We start from the raw sequence: 20,506 nt of genomic DNA, 5'->3' as shown, positions 1-20,506 counted from the left end.
GGGGCATTGTGGTGGGAGGGTTCAATCTCCTTCCTCCGTCGGTTCAGACTGGAGCCTCCCTTCCTAGCCTTGCCCTGGCCCCTCCTCTGGGACAGTCCAGCTCACTGTGGCTGGTGCTCCAGGCCGCTGCTGCCCGGCTCCTCCCCTTGTCCCCTCTGGCCCTGACACCAGGCCTGGTGTCCCCACTCTGTTCAGGGTACCTGTGTCCCTGGCTGATGAGGAGGGTGGGAGAGCGTACAGCTGTCTAACTAGCTACATTCCCACTGCCTGCAGAACAAGCTCAGAGGTGAAGCTGTCCTGCCTGACTTTCTCACTGACAACTTGGCGTTGTTCCCAGACAGCCAGACCCTTCCCTCAGCCAGCCACCCTCTTGTTTGACACTTCAAGACTGCCTTCACTTTTCAGGTTGCCTGGGCTTTCTCCCACTGCTGCTGAGAGGTCTCTTTAGTGCTCATGAGCCGAGCCAGAGCGGGTCAGAAACCTGCTCAGCCCCTTGTCATTTGGGGAATTCCCTGGCCTTGTGACTGTGGTATCTCGAGTGTGAATTGGGAGCACCTGACTGTGACTTGGTAGCTGTGTTCTCCTGGATACTTTCATATTTTAACTTTTAAGAATCCTCATGTGAGTGTTCTCATGTAACCCTCACCTGCCTTGAGGGTAAGATGCCCCAATTCAAGGAGTCCATAACATAGGATAACTTCTCTGTCTTCACTCCTGGGAGAAGATCTGCAGTGTATTTTGTACGTTCTCAAACTATTTAGACAGAGAAGAAAGCCACATGCCGTCAGTTTGCCTGATAATGTGAATGGGAACCACATGGAGGCCTGTGTCATTTACAGCTCAGCGGCCGGCAGGCCAGCCTTCTGGGGCCCAGGGTCACCAGCAGTGACACCTGAGGCTCCAGCAGAAAAGTAACCTTCTGGGTCCTTTCTGCGCTTGCAGGGAGACCTGCCAGAACACGAGAAGGGATGAGAAACTTTTGCCTTTTTTTTTTAGCCTAATTCTAATTTTGGTTGTTGTTTGAGATCATGAAGCCTGCTTGGAGAAGAAAAACATTCATCCTGTTTGATCTTGAAACCCCACCCCGCCAAGTGATGAAGACAACAGTTGAGATGGAGGCTGTGATCACTCTCAGGCATCTGCTCAGGCTTGCCGGGTGGGGCAGGGTCAGGCCCCCAGGAAGCTATGACTTGTGACCTGGACTTGACAACCTTGGGGTGCTGTTTCTCCATAAAGCAGTTTTTGAAATCTTGTGTGCTTTGTAATTTGTTTCTTTTGGGATATGATTCAGATGGAGCCTGGAGCTCTAAGTGACATGGACTCTGGATGTGGGCAGGGGCCAATCACAGGAGAGCGGTTGTTGGTCGACAGAGAGGACTGGGTTACCAGTGCAGGGGTGGGGCCTCCCGGAGGGGTCTGTGCTTCTTACATCCGGTCTTGATAGTTGTGATTTTCCCCTTTATGGAACAGAGTGGTGAGTGACCCTTGGGAACCCAGACAATGGTAGGCCCCTGGATCCCTCCCTTTGGTCTGGGACCTGTACCCTCTCCCCAAGGGTAGGGCTGCAGTGGGTTCTCTTAGTCTGAAGTCTAAGTAAGTTGCCATTTCTGAGAACAGAAGGGCGGGATAGATAAGGGCAGGGATGTGCTCAGTGGCTGAGCAGACAGCTGAGGAGCTCGTTTATGTATTATTTTCACCTGTTTACAAAAGTAATATTCTTGTGAAAAATTCAAATAGTGTAGAAAGTAAAACTACATCACGTTCCCATCCAGCTGGGCCTGGATTCCTGAGAAGGGTTGGGGCTGAATTCCGCCCTCCATCTGGGGAGTTGCTTCGTTTCCCATCCCCGAAGGCACCGTGCTCGCCCTTCCCCACTGCCGGGGCTGCTTTGGCGGGCCTGGGGGTTTTGCTCCGAGACCAGGTCCCTTTTTAGCCCACTCTCTAGTGGGCCCTTTGGGTCACTGCATGCTGCTTGACCCCAGCCAGAAAGGTGAAACCAACGAAGATATGCCTCAAGGGTCAAGTTTTCAGACCTTTCCCCCTAATTTGACTTGAAAATCCATAAGTGATGAAAGGCTGCCTCTCAGGCTCCTTCCCAGGAGAGGAAACTTGGGGGAAGGAGGGCTGATAGCTCAGCACTATCGTGGGAATTGTTGGGCTGTCCTTTTTTATTTCTTGGCTAGGTTCTTTGAGATGTGATTTATGTAAATTTTTAGTGTAAGTTTACCAACACACAGAGCTGTGAACAGGCACCACAGTCAGGATATAGAATGTTCCATCCTCCTCAAAAAAATCCCTGGTTCTGCCCCTTCTTAAACTCCTCCTCTGTTCTCCATCCCTATCGTTTGGCCTTTCCTAGAATGTCCAATAAATGGAATTACTTAGTATGTAGCTCTTTTAACCTGGCTTCTTTCATTCACTATCATCTCCTTCCAAAGAGCCATTGTAGACACTTTTCCCCTAATACCCCCCATGAAGTCTTAATGCCACAGACATAGTTTATACATATGATAACACATTTGTGCTTTCAAACTGTGGTGCTGAAGAAGACTCTTGTGAATCCCTTGGACAGTCAATCGTAAAGAAAATCAACTCTGAATATTCATTGGAAGGACTGAGCTGAAACTGAAGTTCCAGTACTTTGGCCACCTGATGAGAAGAGCCAACTCACTGGGAAAGATCCTGATGCAGGGAAAGATTGAAGGCAAAAGGAGAAGGGGGCGGCAGAGGATGAGATGGTTGGATGGCATCACCGACTCAATGGACGTGAGTTTGAGCAAACTCCGGGAGATAGTGAAGGACAGGGAAGCCTGGTGTGCTGCAGTCCATGGGGTCGCAGAGTCGGACACGACTGAGCAACTGAACAACGACAAAGTGTTTGCGTGGGTCTGTGTGGGTGTGGGAGCCCGGGTGGATGACCGCCTCACCACGGAATGTCTCTCCTGTTCACAGAGTTCCACAATTCTATTGGAAGGCAAGCTCCCAAGGGCTGCCATGAGTGTGGGGGAAACGGTGTGGAAGGCTCTCCTAGAGGATGCTTTGGTGATCTCAGGGCGAGTGCTAGAACGGGGTCCCTGGCACCTTGGGGGTGGGGGTGAGACAGTGACACAGGCAGTTGGGAATGAGAAGACTCTCCTGGCCTGGCCGTGCCATTTCATAGTGCCCCGATGACAGTGAGAGAAGGATGACAGTGAGAGAAGGATGACAATGAGAGAAGGATGACAGTGAGAGAAGGATGACAGTGGTCCTGTGTCCCCCCAGCAGACTGCAGGAGCTCACAGTGAAGGAGGGAGGAGAGGCCAAGACGCTGCTGTCACAGCCGCCAGAGAGAGAAGTCTAGGTGTCACGGTTGGTGGGGTGATGATGAAGCCTGTGGGCCTACAGGAAAAGGGTAAGGTTGGGGGCAGCAAAGTTGATGGCATGCTGGTCACCAGTGGGAACCTGTCACATCATGCAGGGCCCCCATCCGGGTAAAATAGTGAGTCCTGTATTCAGGGCTGTGATGGTGGTGGTGCCTGGTGTAATCTTGACCTGAACCACTGTGCAGCTTGGGTTCAACCTCAGAGAGACCCAAAAGTCATGGGACATGAGAACTTAAAAATTACAGTTCTTGCTTAGACTTTATTTGAAAATCATGATTTCACTTAACCCACAGGATTTAGGTTTGTGAAAACTGTCACAGGTCAGTTAGGCAAGATGATCCTGAAATAACAAGCCAACCTCAAAACCAAACCACAACTTTTTGGTTCTTCTCTGGCTTACCAGCAATACATGCTTTTTTAGGAATGTTCTCAAAGATAGAGATATCTATTCTCACACGGATACGTGTGAAGGAGTGAGAAGTGGCTGTCCTCCAGCTGCTGGCCGGGCTGGCACTGTGTGTGTTTTTGTTGGTATCTTCTGGTGGACATAAACTCTATTATCTTGGGTGATTACCTGGGGTGGGGAATTGCTTGGTCACAGGATATTCTCACGTTTAGATATTGTAAATACTGCCAGTTTGCCTTTATGGTTTTAATCTGTTGTGTAAGGTGTGAGGGTTCCAGCTGCCACACCCTCTACGAACTTGGTACTGTCAGTCCTTTTAATTTTAGCCATTTTTGGTGGAAATGGTGATGAGTTGCACTTGATGTGAAATGGCATGACAGTGTCACGAGTGGTGAGCGCCAGTGCTTCTGCAGGGGTTGGGGGGCATAAACCTGTCTTCTGTGTTACCACGATAACTCAGGAGAATAGAGATGACAAGGAATCCCAAGGGCCCTCCAAGGTTGGCAGAGACAAGACAGCCATAAATAAAATACTAGGCTAATGGTGAGATTCGATAAATTTTGTCATTAGCTATTAAGAGACCAGCGCTGCCATTATTTATACAGATACACAGGTAGTGGTGTCCAAAATAATTCGCAGCTAAAAGACAGAATAAAATAAATAATTAGCAGCTAATATACTGGGGGTGCTGCCCAATCAGCATGGGTGCTAGCCAGGAGAGCCTGCAGGGTGGGAACTGGCTGGAAGCTCATGAACTTACCAGTTTAATAAAAGAGCCATGAAACCCGAGTAGTGCCTGGGAAATCCTGTTTGTCCATGGTTAGATCGCAGCACATGGAAATGTGGCCCACCAGGGCTACCGTTGCTTATGAAGGTTTGATCAAATATTAGTATTAATTGAGAATATTAAAGTCAGCAAAGAAAGGGAGTTCCTTAGTGGTCTAGAGGTTAGGATTCCGGCCTTTCACTGCTGGGGCTGGGATTCAATCCCTGGTCAGGGAACTGAAATCTCACAAGCTGAGGTGTGGCCAAAAAGAAAAAGAAAGCAAACACTGAAAAGTTTGTTTCCAAGAGATACTATAATCAGTTGTTCTGAATTCCACGGCCTTCGAACCCTCGGTTGCTTCAGAAACACACGTTCTCAAAAATCACAATTTGAGTCCGATTCAGCCAGTGTCAGGCAAGGCGCCCAGTTAAATCTCAGAGTCAGAAAAGCAATGAAAGACTTAAAATACAAATACGTCCCAGGTCCTGCGTGGTACACATTCCTACCGAGATGCTCCGCGGTTCTCGAATGGGCCCTGGGGCCGCGTCGCGCACCTCTTTCTCTCCTTCCAGGGAACAGATACCCCGTCTACTGTGCCCTGCAGCCCCGCAGGCCCGTCTGCAGGAAACGGTGAGTGGGTTTTCCCGGGATCTGGCGGGGAAAGGTGTGTCTTCCGAGGCCGACGCCCACCTGGGCCAGGTCCAGACCACAACCGAAAAGTCTTCACCTGAGCCTAGTCCGACCTCCGCTCCGCCCCCGGCCCGCCCCCGGCCCGCCCCCGGCCCGCCCCCGGCCCGCTCCCGGCCCTCTTCCTGCCCCTCCCCGCTCCGCTGACTCAGAGCCCTGCCTTCAGAGCCCAATCAGATGCCAGGTAAGTAAACATGTATAGAATGAAGCATCTTATTGGCTAACAGAGAGCCAATCGACAGCTAATAGAGACCTGTCGCCGGAAGAGCCTGGCCTCAAAGGAGCGGGAGGGCGGAAGAGGTGGGCCTTTCGAGGTCGAGGGCGGCCCCGGGGACTGACGGGGAGGTGTGAGGGGCTGTGTGAGGGGCGGGCCCGAAGAAGGAGTGACACGCGTGAGCCAGCCCCGACTTTCGTCACGGCTGTCATCTTGAGCTTCGTCACCGCCCTCACCGTAACTTAGAATCGTGGCGGACATTTCTGGGAGCTCTCGGGTGTCCGTTCAGTCTGTCAGCGGGCACTCATCCCGAGCGCGTCATGACAGGCAGGTGCCTCCCTCAGTCCTGCACGCTGGGCCGCCGCGCCACACAAGGGGCGTGGCACCCGAGTCACCTTGGGGCGCCCCACACCCCGAGTCACCTGAGGGGAACTCAGACCCTGAGTCATCTGAGGGGGCCCCGGGACCTGTGTCACCTGGGGAACACCGACCCTGAGTCAGTTGGGGCACCCGAGACCCTGAGTCACCTGAGGCGGTCTGGACCTCGAGTCCACTGGGAGGCCACAGACCCTGAGTCACTTAGGGGGGCCCAGATATAAAGTCACCTGGGGGCCCTGGACCCTGAGTCACCTGGGGAGCCCCAGTAGCCTCAGGTCACCCCGTCCCATAGTAGCTTGTAAAAGGTAGGCAGGAAAGACACCACACTCTATCATATAAGCAGGAAAGGCAATTCATTGACTAATTGTGACTGTCGGGTGTAAGTCGTCAGGAACCAATGTACACAGATGCTTAAGGACTGTGGTCAGGGACTGTTGTCTCCATCTTTCAGCTTTGTTTTCTTCCCCTCCAGGGGCAAAATGACCACCAAGACCTCTGGAAAAGATCTTACAACTTCAACAGAAAAGGAAATTTCCTTTCCTAGTAATTTTAACACAAAGCCCCAGAATAAGGGGAGTCTGACATACTGCACCATGGGGTTGCAGAGTCGGACGCAACTGAACAACAAAAAGGAGAATGAGTTTCATTGGGTTGACTTGGGTTATGACATTCTGAGTCAGTCTCTGGGACTATGTGGCTTCACCTTCTGGGCTAGAGGTTTGGCCTCCACAAAGGAAATAACAATGCTCTTCTGACTGTTAGGGGGCTTGGGTGCTGTGCAGGGCAACATCCCACATTCTATGTTGTCAAGGATCAGGTGTGGGAGTTGAGCTCTGTGACCTGAAGCTATTACTGTAAATAGATAGCAAAATAGTGATTATTATGATGATATCACTCTTACCATTTCCATGTTACATATGCTATTAGGAAAGCTGGAAGTTTTGGTTTGTTTTGGATTTATGCTCACTGGACACTCTCTGTATGGTGGCCAACATACTAGCAATTTGTTGTGGGGAGAATGGGGAAGAGTAACAGAATCTGTTACTTGGGATGACCAATGCTTTGTCATCCCAAGAGACAAAGCACCCAGTTGTTTTTTTACTGCAAAGAATTTCATTAGATGTACGGTTTTGACAGTATTTTCCTTCAGAATTCTAAGTAAGCTCAGGGTGTATGATAAAGCATGTGCTGTGGTTGGCAGCTACACATCTTGGAAAGTTCTCACCAGGTTGGGATGTTCCTGTCTTTCCCAAAGGTCCTAGTATAGGTTTAGCTGGAGTGTGCCTGGTGGTGGTGGTGTAGTCGCTAAGTCATATCCGACTCTTGCGACCCCATGGACTGTAGCCTGCCAGGCTCCTCTGTCCATGGGATTCTCCAGGCAAGAATACTGGAGTGGGTTGCTATTTCCTTCTCCAGGGGATCTTCCTGACCCAGGCTGATTCCAGCTAAACCCTTTGGGGATGCAGGATTCCACAATAGCTCGACATATGGGAACCCTTAGACCTTAGCACATGAGTGTGTATCTACCTGCTTCTGTTGTCACCCTCTGCCCCATCTTATGCTCAGAATGATGCCCCTTCCACTCTTGTGGGGCAGTTGACTAGGACTTCCTTGGTGGCTCAGACAGTAAAGCATCTGCCTACAATGTGGGAGACCTGAGTTGGATCCCTGGGTTGGGAAGATTCTCTGGAGAAGGAAATGGCAACCCACTCTATTACTCTTGCCTAGAAAATCCCATAGACAGAGGAGCCTGGTAGGCTACAGTCCTTGGGGTCGCAAAGAGTTGGACATGACTGAGCGACTAAACTTTCACTTTGACTTTCCACTCTTGGGGTTTAATGATATGAGCCAGGCTGGCTCAGGCTCTCACACTAGCATCCCTGCCTCCAATGTACACAAAGTCCAGAACTTTCTAAGCCTTCTTCTTTTCTAGGAAAAGAAGCACATTTCCAGCCTTTGGGAAAGAAGTGTGTTGCATCGATCATTCGGTAAGGAAAGCAAACCTCAAATACTTTGCCCCAATCCTGACATGACCTTTGGTGGGGAGTAGAGCAGAAAATGTGGGTCCAGAAGCAGCATCTCATGAGAGGGTGTGTCAGCCAGTGGGGTCCATGGTTTAAGGGGCCATGCAAGCCCCCAAATCTCTATATAGGGTCACCCACTGCCTTCCCCGCCCCTCAGTTCCTCATGATACCTTGAGACAGGGATTTAGGAGGCCTGGGAGAACCAATGCTGCCCCTTAATGTATCTGTTGTGGGCAGCTCTCTCTGCTTCTGGAGAGGATGACTTTCCCTCTCCCCCTGCCTGTGGTTGTGGTGGGATCATATGGGATGGATGTGGAAAGTTTTGCAAAAAAGTTCTGTATGCAGACTGATGTGAATAACCACAGAAAGAGCAGTCATTCACCCTAGAGTTGGTTGTATTTCTCCATTTCTAGAAAGAGAGACCTAAGACTTTCTCATGGTAATGTGGCTGTAGGTGATTGCACATCCCAGCACACTGGGTCTGCAGGCTCTGTGGTCCCCCTCCAAGTGACTTTGGAGCATCCCAGGACAGTCTGCAGTAGCTGAGGCCCCTGTCCCTGCCCTTGCCCTGGATGCCATGTCTTAACCTTGCTCCCTCCGAGTGTGGATTTACCACTGAGAGACTGCCTTGGCTTGCATCACTAATGCAGCATTGCGTTAAATTCTGTTTTGTCTGCCTCTTGCTTAGATGTGCCCTGTCCCCAGCACTTTTCATCGAGAGCCCATCTGCTGTGAGTGCTTGGCCAAATTTGGGGGCTACCTGCCAGTGCCCAGGGCTAAGGCAGCACTGCCTTACTGGGTCCCTCTCTCCTTGAGACCCCAAAATCAGGTAGGTGACTTGAATCAGGGGTTCAGATTTATGGAGATATGCTTGACATGTGATAAAATGGCATACATATAAAATGTCTCATTTGATAAATCTTGACATATGCGCACACCCATGAAACCACCACCATAATTGTGATAATGTACAGTCATCTCTAGATATTCACAGGGGATTGGTTCCAGGATGCATGTAGATACCAAAATCCAGGGTGCTCAAGACCCTCGTATAAAATGATATAGTGCAGTACACATACACAACCCTGAAAGGTTTCCTTGTACCCTTTTCAAAATTTATTTATGTTTTGCTGTGCTGGGCCTTCATTGGTGTGCTTAGGCTTTTCCCTAGTTGGGGTGAGTGGGGGCTACTCTCTAGCTGCAGTGTGCAGACTTCTCATTGCGGTGACTTCTCTTGTGGAGTATGGACTCCAGTAGTTGCGGCTTGTGGCCTCTGGAGTGTAGGCTCAGTGGTTGTGGTGCACAGGCTTAGTTGCTTCCTGTCTTGTAGAATCTTCCTGAACCAGGGATTGAACCCATGAACCATGCATTGGCAGGTGGATTCTTACCTACTGAACCACTCGGGAAGTCCTCCTTGTTCCCTTTTGTAATTCCACTCAACCTTCTCTCCCCACAGTCCCCAGGCAACCCTGGGTCTGCTTCTGTCACTATAGATTCATTTGCATTTCTTTGAATTTTATATAAATGGAATCATATAGCATGTACTTTTTTTGGTCTGGTTTCTTTTGTGGTGGTGGTGGTGGTTTAGTCGCTGAGTTGTGTCTGACTCTTTGCAGCCCCATGGGCTATATATAGCCCACCAGGCTCCTCTGTCCATGGGATTTCCCAGGCAAGAATACTGGAGTGGGTTGCCATTTCCTTCTCCAGGGACTTTTTTTACTCAGCTTGATTATTTTTGAGATTCTTCTATATGGTTGTGTTCATTGATAGTTCATTCCTTTTTACTGCTGAGTAGTGTGTTGTTATATGGATAGACCATTCATCCAGTGAAGGACGTGTGGATCATTTCCATTTTTTTTCTATTTTGTCCAACAAATAAAGCTCCTGTGAACATTTGTGTATAAGTCTTTGTATGAACATGCCTTCATTTTTCTTAGGCAAGCACCTAGGAAAGGCATTGCTACATTGTATGGGAGATATATGTTTAACTTTCTAAGAAACTGTCAAGTGTTTTAAAAATGGTTGTTCCATTTTACAATCTTCCCATCAATGTATAAAGTTCCAGTTCCTTCATGTCTTCATGAACACTTGGTTTTGTGAGTGTTTTAAATTTTGGCCATCTCATTGTATGTTTTTTTAATTAAAACATCTAAAAAATTTTGGTTTCAAAGATGGCAGGATCTCAGTTCCCTGATCAGGGACTGAACCTGCACTCCAGGCAGTGAAAGTGCAGAGTCCCAACCCCTGGACTACTAGGGAATTTCCTCTCATTGAGGCTTTAACTTGTGCATTTCTACAACGACTAATGATGTTTATCATCTCTTCGTATATTTTTACCATATGCATATCTTACTTGATTTGTGTCTGTTCACGTATTTTGCCCATTAAAAAAGTTGTGTTGCTTTTTTTTGTAAATTACTGAGTATTTAGAGTTCTTTATATATCTGGATACAAGTTCTTTATTAGATAATTAGTTTGCAAGTGTTTTCTCCATGTTTTTGACTTGTCTTTTAATTCTCTTATCACTGTCTTTCAAAGAGCAGAAGTTTAAAATTTTGATGAAGTCCAATTATCAATTTAATAATTTAGTCTTTTCTGGATCTTGCTTAGGCATGCCCATCCCCAGCACAGTGGTGGATCATGGTTGCCTTTTATCAGGCTGAGGAACTTCACTTCTATTTCTAGTTTTTTGAGAGCTTTTCAGTTTTCAGGAAGACTTTGTGTAGAGTTGGTGTTATTTTTCACTTCTAGTGTTTTTAGATGTTGGCCATGGGTCTCTGTCTTATATGACAATGCACATGGCAGAAAGTGGGTCTTTCAGAGTCTTCCAAAAGCTTACCTCCTACCCTTCTCCTCCTTTTCAGGGATAAAACATTCCCAGAAGCCCAAGCTTTTTTGTCGCCTTACCCTCCAGACCCTTTGTTGGCAAGTGGGACTGGCTGATCCCTGACCTGGCTGCTTTGCATTATAAGCAAAGTTGGTTTCTTTTAACAAGAGGAGGAATGATTGCTGTGTGAGTCCCCTGGTAGTTCTCTTGTCATGTCTTTGGGACTCTCAGCAGGCATGGTTGCTCTCTTGAATCTCCACCTAGCTGCCCCTCTGGCCTGAATGTTCTCCTAGCTCTGCTCCCTGAGTCCTAGTGTTTCTTCTTTCCCAGTTGACGGTGCTGTGCAGGGAGCTGCTGTGGGCAGGATGGGGTCTTGTTGCTTCTGGTGCAGTGCCTACCATGGAGAATGGGCTCAGCAGGTATGGGTGGATTGGGTAGCAGTGGCCAGAGTATCCTTATCCTGGTGGGCAAAAGGGTCCTATGTGAGAGGGGTACCGTGCCATGGTGACAAGGAGCCAGGGTGCAGGGAGGTGCCCGGGTCTCCAGGCCTCGTCTTGTCTCCTTTGGAGGAGGTCCAGGACTCCCTTCCTCCTTCCTGCGGCAGTGTCTGTGCTTAGCAGCACACCTTACACCCAGGCTCCAGTGCAGTCCTCCCGCGGCCTCAGGAGGTTGCAGGGGTTACTCAAAGTAGTTTTGATTATGTTTTATAATGTGAGCTGTGAGCACATGGTTGGAAATTCCCGCAGTGCAGCAGGGGTGTGGTACACAGAACTCTCTGTCCTGCCCCTCTTCCGGAGGTGTCCTCATTTGGCCTTCTGGAGGTTTTCCGTGCTTGTGTTGTTTGGCTAGCAAAGTACAAGTCACCCTAAGGCCTGACTTGATACAGCAGTCACTGTGATCGCTCATGTGGCTGAGGGACACTCTGCTGGCAGCTTGGCCTCAGGTATCCCTATCTTGGGATCAGCGGGCTGTCCCAGGCACTGTCTTGTGGCCATGGCAGAGATGTGAGAGCAGCTGGACACCTATGAGGCCTTCAGCCTGACAGATCTGGCTATTGTCACTTCCTACTTATTCTGTTGTCCAGTCTAGTACATGATCTGACCAGAGTCAAGGGGCAGAGTCTACTCTTCTGGAAGAAACTGCAGAATTGCAGGACAAAGGGTGAGGCTGGGGGTGGTGATAAGGAATTGGGGTGAGGATCTGACCCACCACAACTCATATACAAGCAACACTGCACACATATTCTTTTTTTATTTTTTTTGATGTAAATGGTAGCATGCCCTATTAACAGTGCTGCATTTCTCACTTAATATTGCATCTCTATGCTCATTGTATGTCAGGACAGACAAATCTGCATCATTCTTTCCAAAGGCCATCTATTCCGTTTGTCCCTATGTTCATTACTTATTGTCCCTTATTAACCAGATTCAGGTTGTTTGGTCACTACAGTCAGTGCTGCACTGAGTGTTCTTGAGCAAATGCACATGTGTCTTCGCGGGATTCAGTCCCAGAAGTGCAACTGCTGGACCAAAGACTATCCATGTTAGACTCTGACCAGTGTGGTCAAGGTGCTGGCAGAGCCCTCTCTCTCGCTGAGGTCGCTGAGGCTCAGAGGGGCCAAGTGTGGTACCAAGGGTGCTCCTGGAGGCCAGCAGGTTCAGGACGGAGCCAGGTCTCCTGACTGCCCCATGTGTCCCATCACAGCACCACGCCCTGCAGATGTGCAGGTGGTGGGTAATGAGGGTGCTGGCCACCCCTGGGAATATCGTGATGGGGGGACCTGCTCCCTCAGCCAGGCAGTCAGGGTGTACTGTGGGAGGGGTATAGCAGAGGCATTCTCCAGGGCCCTGTCCCTGAGGCTGAGGTTTTCTGGGGTGTGACTCCACCCCCCTTTGGACCTTCTCTTCCCTTCCTCTGTTAGATCCAAAAGATGATCCGGTCTTATATTCCCAAAACCACCAAGGCATGCCTCTGCCCATGCCACCGCTTTGGGGGCCACCTCCCGATGCCTAGGGATCAGGCCGTGATGCCCTACTGGGTGCCCCAGGTCCTGAGGTCTCACAAGAAGGTAAGAGGGAGGCTCGTATGGCAGCAAGGCCTGAGAGTGAGGGGCGGGTCGAGGGGGACTCGGAGCCAAGGGGAAGGGTGCTGGGTTCCTTCCCCACAGTGGCCTCCATTGGTGTCTAGGGGTCTTCTCCAAGCTGTAGCCTAGGGCAGCAGAGAACAGGAGGCAAGTGGTACTTGGGGCAGGCGCAGGTCAGGTGTCCTGATGGTGTTGGGAAGGGTGGGATACACTGCGCTCTGAAGAGGGTCTGCTGCCACCTTTCCCATCATTTCTTCTGCCCCTCCTCCTCCTCTCCTCTTTCCTCTTCTCCTCCAACTTGCTCACCTCCCTCCCTCTTTCTTCCCACCGCACCCTCCTGCTCCTTGCCTCCCCTCTACCTCAGTTCTCTCGGCCTGTCTGAGCATCCTGCACTTGTAGCCCCAATCTGGCAGGCATGGAGGGAGGGTTCTGGGGAGGGGCTGTAGCTCAACAGTCTGTGCTCACTCTTCGGCTGTCTGGCTACCTCCACAGCTCTGGGTTCCAGGTCAGTAGCTACGGTGGGGTATGGTTGGCCAGGTCCAGCCCAGCTCAGTTCCAGGGCCACTCCTCTCCCTTGTTTTCTGAGTGTCCTGGAATTAGAGGCTTCTTCTGCCTTCACCCACATTCCATCTGCTGGTTTTCTGTCACCAAGTAGCAAAATGTCACCAGAATTAAAACTTACAGGCCTTTTAAAAAGAGAACATAACTTGCATTCTGAGCTGGTCATGGACCCCTTTCTGGGGGTCTCCAGGCTAAATCACTGGGCCCCCCCTCTTGGTGGATCACTGGGGCTGACACACTCGCCCACATTCTTATCTTTTATCTTAGGTGGTGAAAAGGCAGCAGAGTTTTAAAGGCATCTCAGGTAACTCAATGCACATGTGTCTCATCGCCCCCTCTCCCCAAGGAAGGCGGGCTTCTCATGAACATCATGATGGGAGTGGGGTAGACTTCTGTCATGATGGGTATAACACAAAGAAGGCCACAGTCTGGCACACACACCACTTCTCCGACACCTACCCTTACCAGGCATCACTAATCACCCCTCATCTTTTCCCAGTGAACCCAGAGAAGCCTCAGACTCTACCAGTTATCAATATTGACTCTCAGGATGAAACCAATTTGCAACCTTGGGTTAGGTGGTATCTGAAGTGTTTTCTAAGCTCTAATCTTCTATAATTCATAATGTGACTTGTGTATGTATGTGTTGTGTATAAATATGTATTTATGACAATGCATAAGCTTCTATGTTGACATATTTCTATATTCATATATTCATGACACATTATATGTTCATGACACCACACTTTGCATATATTTATCATACAGTGTATACATATATTCATATGTTCATGACAGGCATAGCATATACTCACATGTTCACAGTGAAGTTCATAATCATGACAAGGTGTGTTCACATATCCTTATATGTGGCCTGATGTACAAATGTACTCATGTGCTTAGTCACAGTACACCAGGAGATGGTGTCTCTACTTGCACCTTTACTTTCTTCATCTCTGAAATGAGCAGAGGTGCTTTTCCTCACAGATGGTTGACATGTCTGCTTTCTCTGCATTGCATGTGAGCAAGGGAGTAGACATGTTTTGTGCAGTCAGATCACACCCTCCCATTTCTGTGCTGGGGCCAGATTGAATGGTGAGTGCCCTTGATGGACTCTGTGGAGGAGGAACTGGAGAAAACCGAGAGGCTCGGTGTCTGACAAGGGGTTCTTGTGATGCGCAGGTGATTTGAGTGGCCCACCCAGAGCCTGGGTGTGCGCAGATCGGGGTAGAGTGGTTGGGAAATGAGCGGCCACTACCTCTCATGCTCACCTCTTCATGTAGAAGATACTTAACTTTTCCCTGATTTTAAAAGCACAGTTAGGAGGAGCATGAATTGTCATAGCCTTTGGCAGGAGGTTTGGAGTTATCGATCAAATTTTATAATGTGAAATATCTTTAATCCAACAAGCCAATGTCTGGGTAATATCTGTGAGCACTCCACTCATGTCTGTCTGTAGCAGTGATTTCTTTGGCAAAAAATTGGAAGCAACTTAAGCGTCTCTTGGTGGGAGGATGGACATAAATAGAGGTGCATTTGAAATGTGGCACCAGCTACCTAGAGTTCACAGCTGTTAGGGATGATGAAATGGACCCCCCGACACATTGCAATATAGGTTAACAAGTCAGTGTAGCCTAGGCAATAGGACTCCACTAGTGTCAATTTAAGGACTTCCTTGGTGGCTCAGATGGTAAAGCGTCTGTCTACAATGTGGGAGACCCCGGTTCGATCCCTGGGTGAGGAAGATCCCTTGGAGAAGGAAATGGCAACCTGCTCCTGTACTATTGCCTGGAAAATCCCATGGATGGAGGAGCCTGATAGGCTACAATCCATGGAGTCACAGAGTCGGACACGACTGAGTGATTGAACTGACTGTCAATTTGAAAATGAAAGCTCTGTTCGTGTGAGGTGAAGGTTGGTTTCGTGTGTCTGAGCTGACAGTCACAGATAATCCCTGTGGGTGGAAAAGGGGCAGGTCAGCCCAGCAAAGAGAGACTTTGGGGGGGTGTGTGTGCATGGTGAACAAAACAGATAGCAACACTTTGCCTCAAGTTTTAGGTGGAAGAGCCAGAAATGGCTTTATTAAGAAAAGTGGCAGTAGAATGAGAACCCCCTGAGAAACTGCTCTTTTCACTGTATAGTCACCAATGTAGTGGTTTATTTTTATTGGTTGTTTTTGGCTTTGACTACTCTGCATCTTTAAGAAAGGGTAAAAACTTGGTCATTTTATTAGTGAATCATGCATCCATTGATAACACTGTTAAAAATCAGTATTAATTTTTACTCCAGCCATGGTTTTATAGTTCAGGTGATTTATGTTAATAATATTTCAAGCCTCAAACCCATTCAAGGACAGGAATGAGAATGTGTTCACAGGATGGGAGTGAGAGTGCCAGTCTCACTGCCACCAGGAGGTTAGGGAGCCTTCTCTCTTCTGAGCTTCATACAGAGTGACCTAAAAATAGGAGATGGTTCCTTTGGCCTCAAATCCAGCTGATTTACATTTTAGAGAGAAAATTCTGTGTTTCTGATCTTGTAAATAGAGGGCTCATGTGCTTTTCTTCTTTATGCTCTTGTGATAGAGTTTTTTTTATAAAGAAAATATAGTTTATATTTATTAAGAATGTATTTTATATTAGTATGATTAGAGTGTACATTTTTAGTAGTAGCATATTAACAGCATAGTAAAAATAAATAAGAGATATAACATCAAGAGGGTCACATGTGACCAAAGCAGGTCTTGAAAAAGCTAAAGAGCGTTGAGGAGACAGAGATGTTTGAATTCCATTTGTGTTTGTGGTGGTTGTTTACTGCTTATTGTGGGAAATTTCAGATACTGTGAAAAAACCCATGTTCCCTTCCCTCGGCTACAGCCACGATCAACTGACCAACTCCTGGATAATTTGGTTTCTTCTCTGCTTCACCCACTCCATACCCCCTCCAAAAAAAAAAAAAAAAAAAAAAAGGAAGAAGAAAAGATTACTGTGGAGCAGATCACCACTAACTACCATATCCTTTCATTCATAAATATTTCAGTAGGCAGCTTTAAAAGATAAAGACTCAGAAAACACAGCCACAAAGACCCACAGTCACCGTAGAAACAAATACATAGCCATGCTCTCTTTATCTCCACGGGCGCTGCATGAGGGCCCACACCCCAGGACTGCGACCTGCCTTGCTGTGACACCTGGTTTCTTTGCCCTGGTTTCCCGAGGGCTCTCTCATGGGTGCAGACTCGAGAGCACCCTGTCCCCACACCCCTTGGGGCCTGACTCACTTTCTCTGCCTAGAAGCCCCTCTGGATGTGCGCTCCGGGTACAACCGCTGGCGGATCTGTGGCGAAGGGCGCCATCTCCTCAAGTGGCAGCAGCTCCAGGCTCTTCACCAGGCTGGGCCGGTGGCCTCGGGGCAGCCAGAAGGCCCCCCAGCCCCCCTCCTGCCCCTCAACCTCAGCCTCCTGACACTCCTCCATGCTCTGCTGAGGGTCATGGAGGCCATCCGGTGAGCAGGTGTGGGTGGGGCAGTGGTGTCCTTGGGCTTATTTTACATCCCGGGCTTGAGTTGAGTTGAGTGTGTGGGAGAACTTGGTTGTTGCTCAGCAGAGGGTGAGAGGTGGGCACCGCTCTGATTCCTGTTATGTTGTTACCATCATCTGGACTGTTGCTCGTACCTGACACACACACCTTCTAGAAAATGCAAGGGAAGAACAAACGAGATACATCAAAGTTAGGGCCAGTAGTACGGTGGGGGAGCATCTACCCATCTTTATTTCCTCACCTCTTTCCTGTTCTTAAGTTTCTAAATTCCCCTGCCCCCCAAAGACCACTGGTTTCAGTTTCTGCAAACTTCTGTTGTGTTGGGGTGGGAAGTGGATTTTATGCCAGCCTGACCAGCCATCTCTCTGGAGTTTAAGCACACTACAGCCTTGGGGAACCTGCTGCCTCTCTCACAGCCCAGCCCCAACTATCAAGGCTCCATACTGAAAAGCCCTTTCTGCAGCCTTGATCACACCTGGTTTTGCCCAATCCTGCATTTCTCACCCGGGACCCCACTCTGCCTCTGCCACCACCCAGGAAGCCTCCAGGGCAACCTCAGGTTCATTGCAGGGCCTCTGCTTACCTGGTTACTTGCTTTAGTCCCCTCAGTAACAGCTCTCCTCCTCCTTCTCCTCCTCTTAACGCCCCTGCCCCAGTTTACCCATGTCCCCAGCCACTACCCCATCCACCTTCTTCTTCCTGTTTCTTTCATCACACCTATATATAAATATATACAAACACACACCAATATGTAAATAGAAGACATACAAATACATATCAATAGGTAAATGTGCACAATTAGAATTTTACATATATTGACTTATTTACTTTTTGTCTGTCTCCTCCACCCAGTTGTAAGAGGAATGTTCTAGAAAATGTCCAGTATCTGAAAACAGTATCAGATGTCTTTTGCCCAGTTTTTTAGCTGTTCAAATAGGAAACCAGCTCTGTCATTGTCATTCCATCTTGTCTGGAAGTGGAAATTCCTCTCCCTGCATCCTGCCTGGCCACTTTCCTAGTATTGGGCGCTCCCTGTGGTCACATATGACACCATGATGCACATTCACATACAAGTGCCTATAGTGGACTTGGGTTGCAGCTTCTCCAGGGTGAGTGCCCTGAGGAAGGAGCCGGCCAGGGGTCTGTCAGCTTTGCATGATCTGAATGGGTCAGCACTGTGAGATTTCCTTCTTTGTTTTTCTTTAAGTTTCATCTTTCTTTTTGTGTTTGCCAACTTGATGTCAAATTTAGTTGGACTCCCTAGTTCCCACTCTGGGAAGAGCAAAGATAGAAACTTGTCTATAGATGGTCCATGTTAAGTATTAATAGGTGGTCCAGGTGGGCCAAAGGAAAATTGCTAATACTTTTATGGGAGGTGTTTGCTTCTGAGCCAGGATCTTAGGGCAGAGGTCAGGCACTAACCAGCTGTTAGGAGAAATACCTTACCTGCCTGGGGTGTATGTGGGGTGCCTTGTGAGATCCCCCAAAGTGCACACCCAGTTTCTCTTAGAAGCTGCTGGCCCATCTGCTGGCCTGGCAGAGACTTGCTAGAACTCAGAGGCCATAGGAGAATGAATAAGCTCCAAATCTGCCCAACAGGGAACCCAGAAAGAGTAGCGATGAGTCAGTCCTTGCCTTCTTGTCTGGACTTGCTATGCCTTCGTTTTTTTCAGTTCCTTCCACAATTCTGCAGAGCTGGCGTTCTCTTTGGAGTCCAGAAGGGAGAGTGGGCTGAGGGGGTTGAGTGCCTCGCCTCAGGTCCCACCCTGGATAGTGAGCCAGCCAGGGTGGCTCCCTGTCTTCTGCGTAGGCTCCTCAGTGACTGAGTGTGTATCCTCCTCTACCGCAGGGTTTTCTTCACCCTCCACCTCAGGGAGATTCCTCACATGGGCCCTACAAGGCCAGTGTGGTTTCATTTTGGGGGTCAATTCCTAGTAATTGCCTTTATCTTTGCTTTCTAGCCAGCTTTTTTGGGTATGAAGTTGGAATCAACGGCTACTGTCAAGAACATCAACAAAAATGTCCATCCTCCTCAAGGTCTTGAACAAAAGCCATCAAATCAGGGAGAGTCTGTAACAGTCACTGTTCTCTCAGTCAATGCAAGTTATTTATCATCAGGTGATTTTTAGTTGTAGTGGAGTTGCTGTGAATGTGGGTGAGATTCCATTATGAATATGATCAATAAATGTTATTTGTGAAACTCTTAAAGTGATCACTTTTTAAAAAATGATTTCCTCAGATTTTCCTTTGTGAGGGTGGGACTCGTTCTCCACCTCTGTGTCCCTGTGGGCAAGGGGGCCACCTCTGAACTTCTCTTCCCTTTGCAAGGACAGCAGACCCTGTGGATGAGGATCCTGAAATGGCTTTAGCATCTGTTTCATGTGGGTCTCACTTTAAGTAACATAAAATTGTATGCAGTTTGTATTTTTAAAAACAGATATCGTTCACATACCATAAAATTCACCTTTTTTACAGTGATTGAATTTTTTTTTTTTGCTATATTTACAAGGTTGTACAATTGCCACTACTACCTAATTCCAGACATTTTCACCCCCAAAAGAAACCCTATACCTATTAAGCACTTACTCCTTGTTCCCTTCTCTCCTCACCCCCGGAAACCACTAACCTGCTTTCTCACTTTTCCGATTTTGTATAGATGGAATATGTATCCTTTGCATCTGGCTTGTTTTCATTCGGCATAATATTTTTAAGGTTCACTCACATTGTAACATGTGTCAGTTCTTCATTCCTTTTTTTTATGGCTGGATAATAAGCACTGCAAGGACAGACCACATCTTGTTTATTTGTTCATCAGTTGGTAGACACTGGGCTATTTATACTTTTGGGGTATTATTAATAATGCTGCTGTGAACGTTTACTTATGACTTTTGGTGTCAACATGTTTCATGTCTCTTGGGTATGTACCTGGGAGTGCTGGGTCACATGGTAACTCCCTGTAATGTTTTGAGGGGCTGCCTCAGGTTTTCATGGTGGAAAACACTGCTACATTTTATTTATTTATTATTATTATTTTTTAGAGCAAAGTTTAAAAAAATTATTTAATTTTGGTTGCTCTGGGTCTTCAGTGCTGTATGCGGGCTTTTCTCTAGTTCTGGTGAGCGGGGGTTATTCTTCATTGCAGTGGCTTCTCTTGTTGTGGAGCACAGGCTCTAGAGCATGCAGGCTTCAGTAGTTGAGGCACTCAGCCTCACTAGTTGTGGCTCTCAGGCCCCAGATCCTGTGGGTTTCAGTAGTTGAGGATCACAAGCTTAGTTGCTCTGCGGCATGTAGCATCTTCCTGGACCAGGGATTGAACACATGCCCCCTGCACTGGCAGGCAGGGGAGTCCCTGTGTACCATTTTACATTTCATATTCCCACCATCAATGTATGAACTTTCTGATTTCTCTGTGTCTGAAGAGACTTGTGTACACAGGGTGTTGCCATGAGTGCTAGTTGTGGGGTGACTCTTGCCTGTTATTTCTGCTCAGTTCAGTGTGGGAGCCACTCTGCAGACACAGGTGTATTGATGTTTCTGAGTGCTTCTGTGATGTGACCCCACCATGCAGCAGTGACAGGGCCTCCCTTCCCCACACCTGCACCAGGCTTGCCTCCTCCTCTTAATCTCTGCCAGTGTGAGAAGTAGAGCATGCTGTTACTATG

General features: G+C 48.2%; 1 protein-coding gene across 1 annotated transcript; it reads left to right on the top strand.

Annotated features, from left to right (window-relative positions):
- Positions 1-4,469: 4,469 nt before the first annotated feature.
- Positions 4,470-18,943, top strand: C4H16orf95 (chromosome 4 C16orf95 homolog). The gene is made up of 8 exons (XM_061137510.1): positions 4,470-4,497; positions 5,107-5,164; positions 7,747-7,801; positions 8,526-8,666; positions 12,586-12,732; positions 13,576-13,612; positions 16,602-16,809; positions 18,806-18,943. The coding sequence occupies exons 1-8, from the start codon at positions 4,470-4,472 to the stop codon at positions 18,822-18,824; spliced, it is 693 nt and encodes a 230-aa protein (XP_060993493.1). The 3' UTR covers positions 18,825-18,943.
- The last annotated feature ends 1,563 nt before the right edge of the window (positions 18,944-20,506 follow it).

Source organism: Dama dama, chromosome 4 (genome assembly GCF_033118175.1).
Source record: "Dama dama isolate Ldn47 chromosome 4, ASM3311817v1, whole genome shotgun sequence".
In the NCBI taxonomy this organism is placed as follows: domain Eukaryota; kingdom Metazoa; phylum Chordata; class Mammalia; order Artiodactyla; family Cervidae; genus Dama; species Dama dama.
This window is presented reverse-complemented; position numbering and strand designations above follow the sequence as displayed.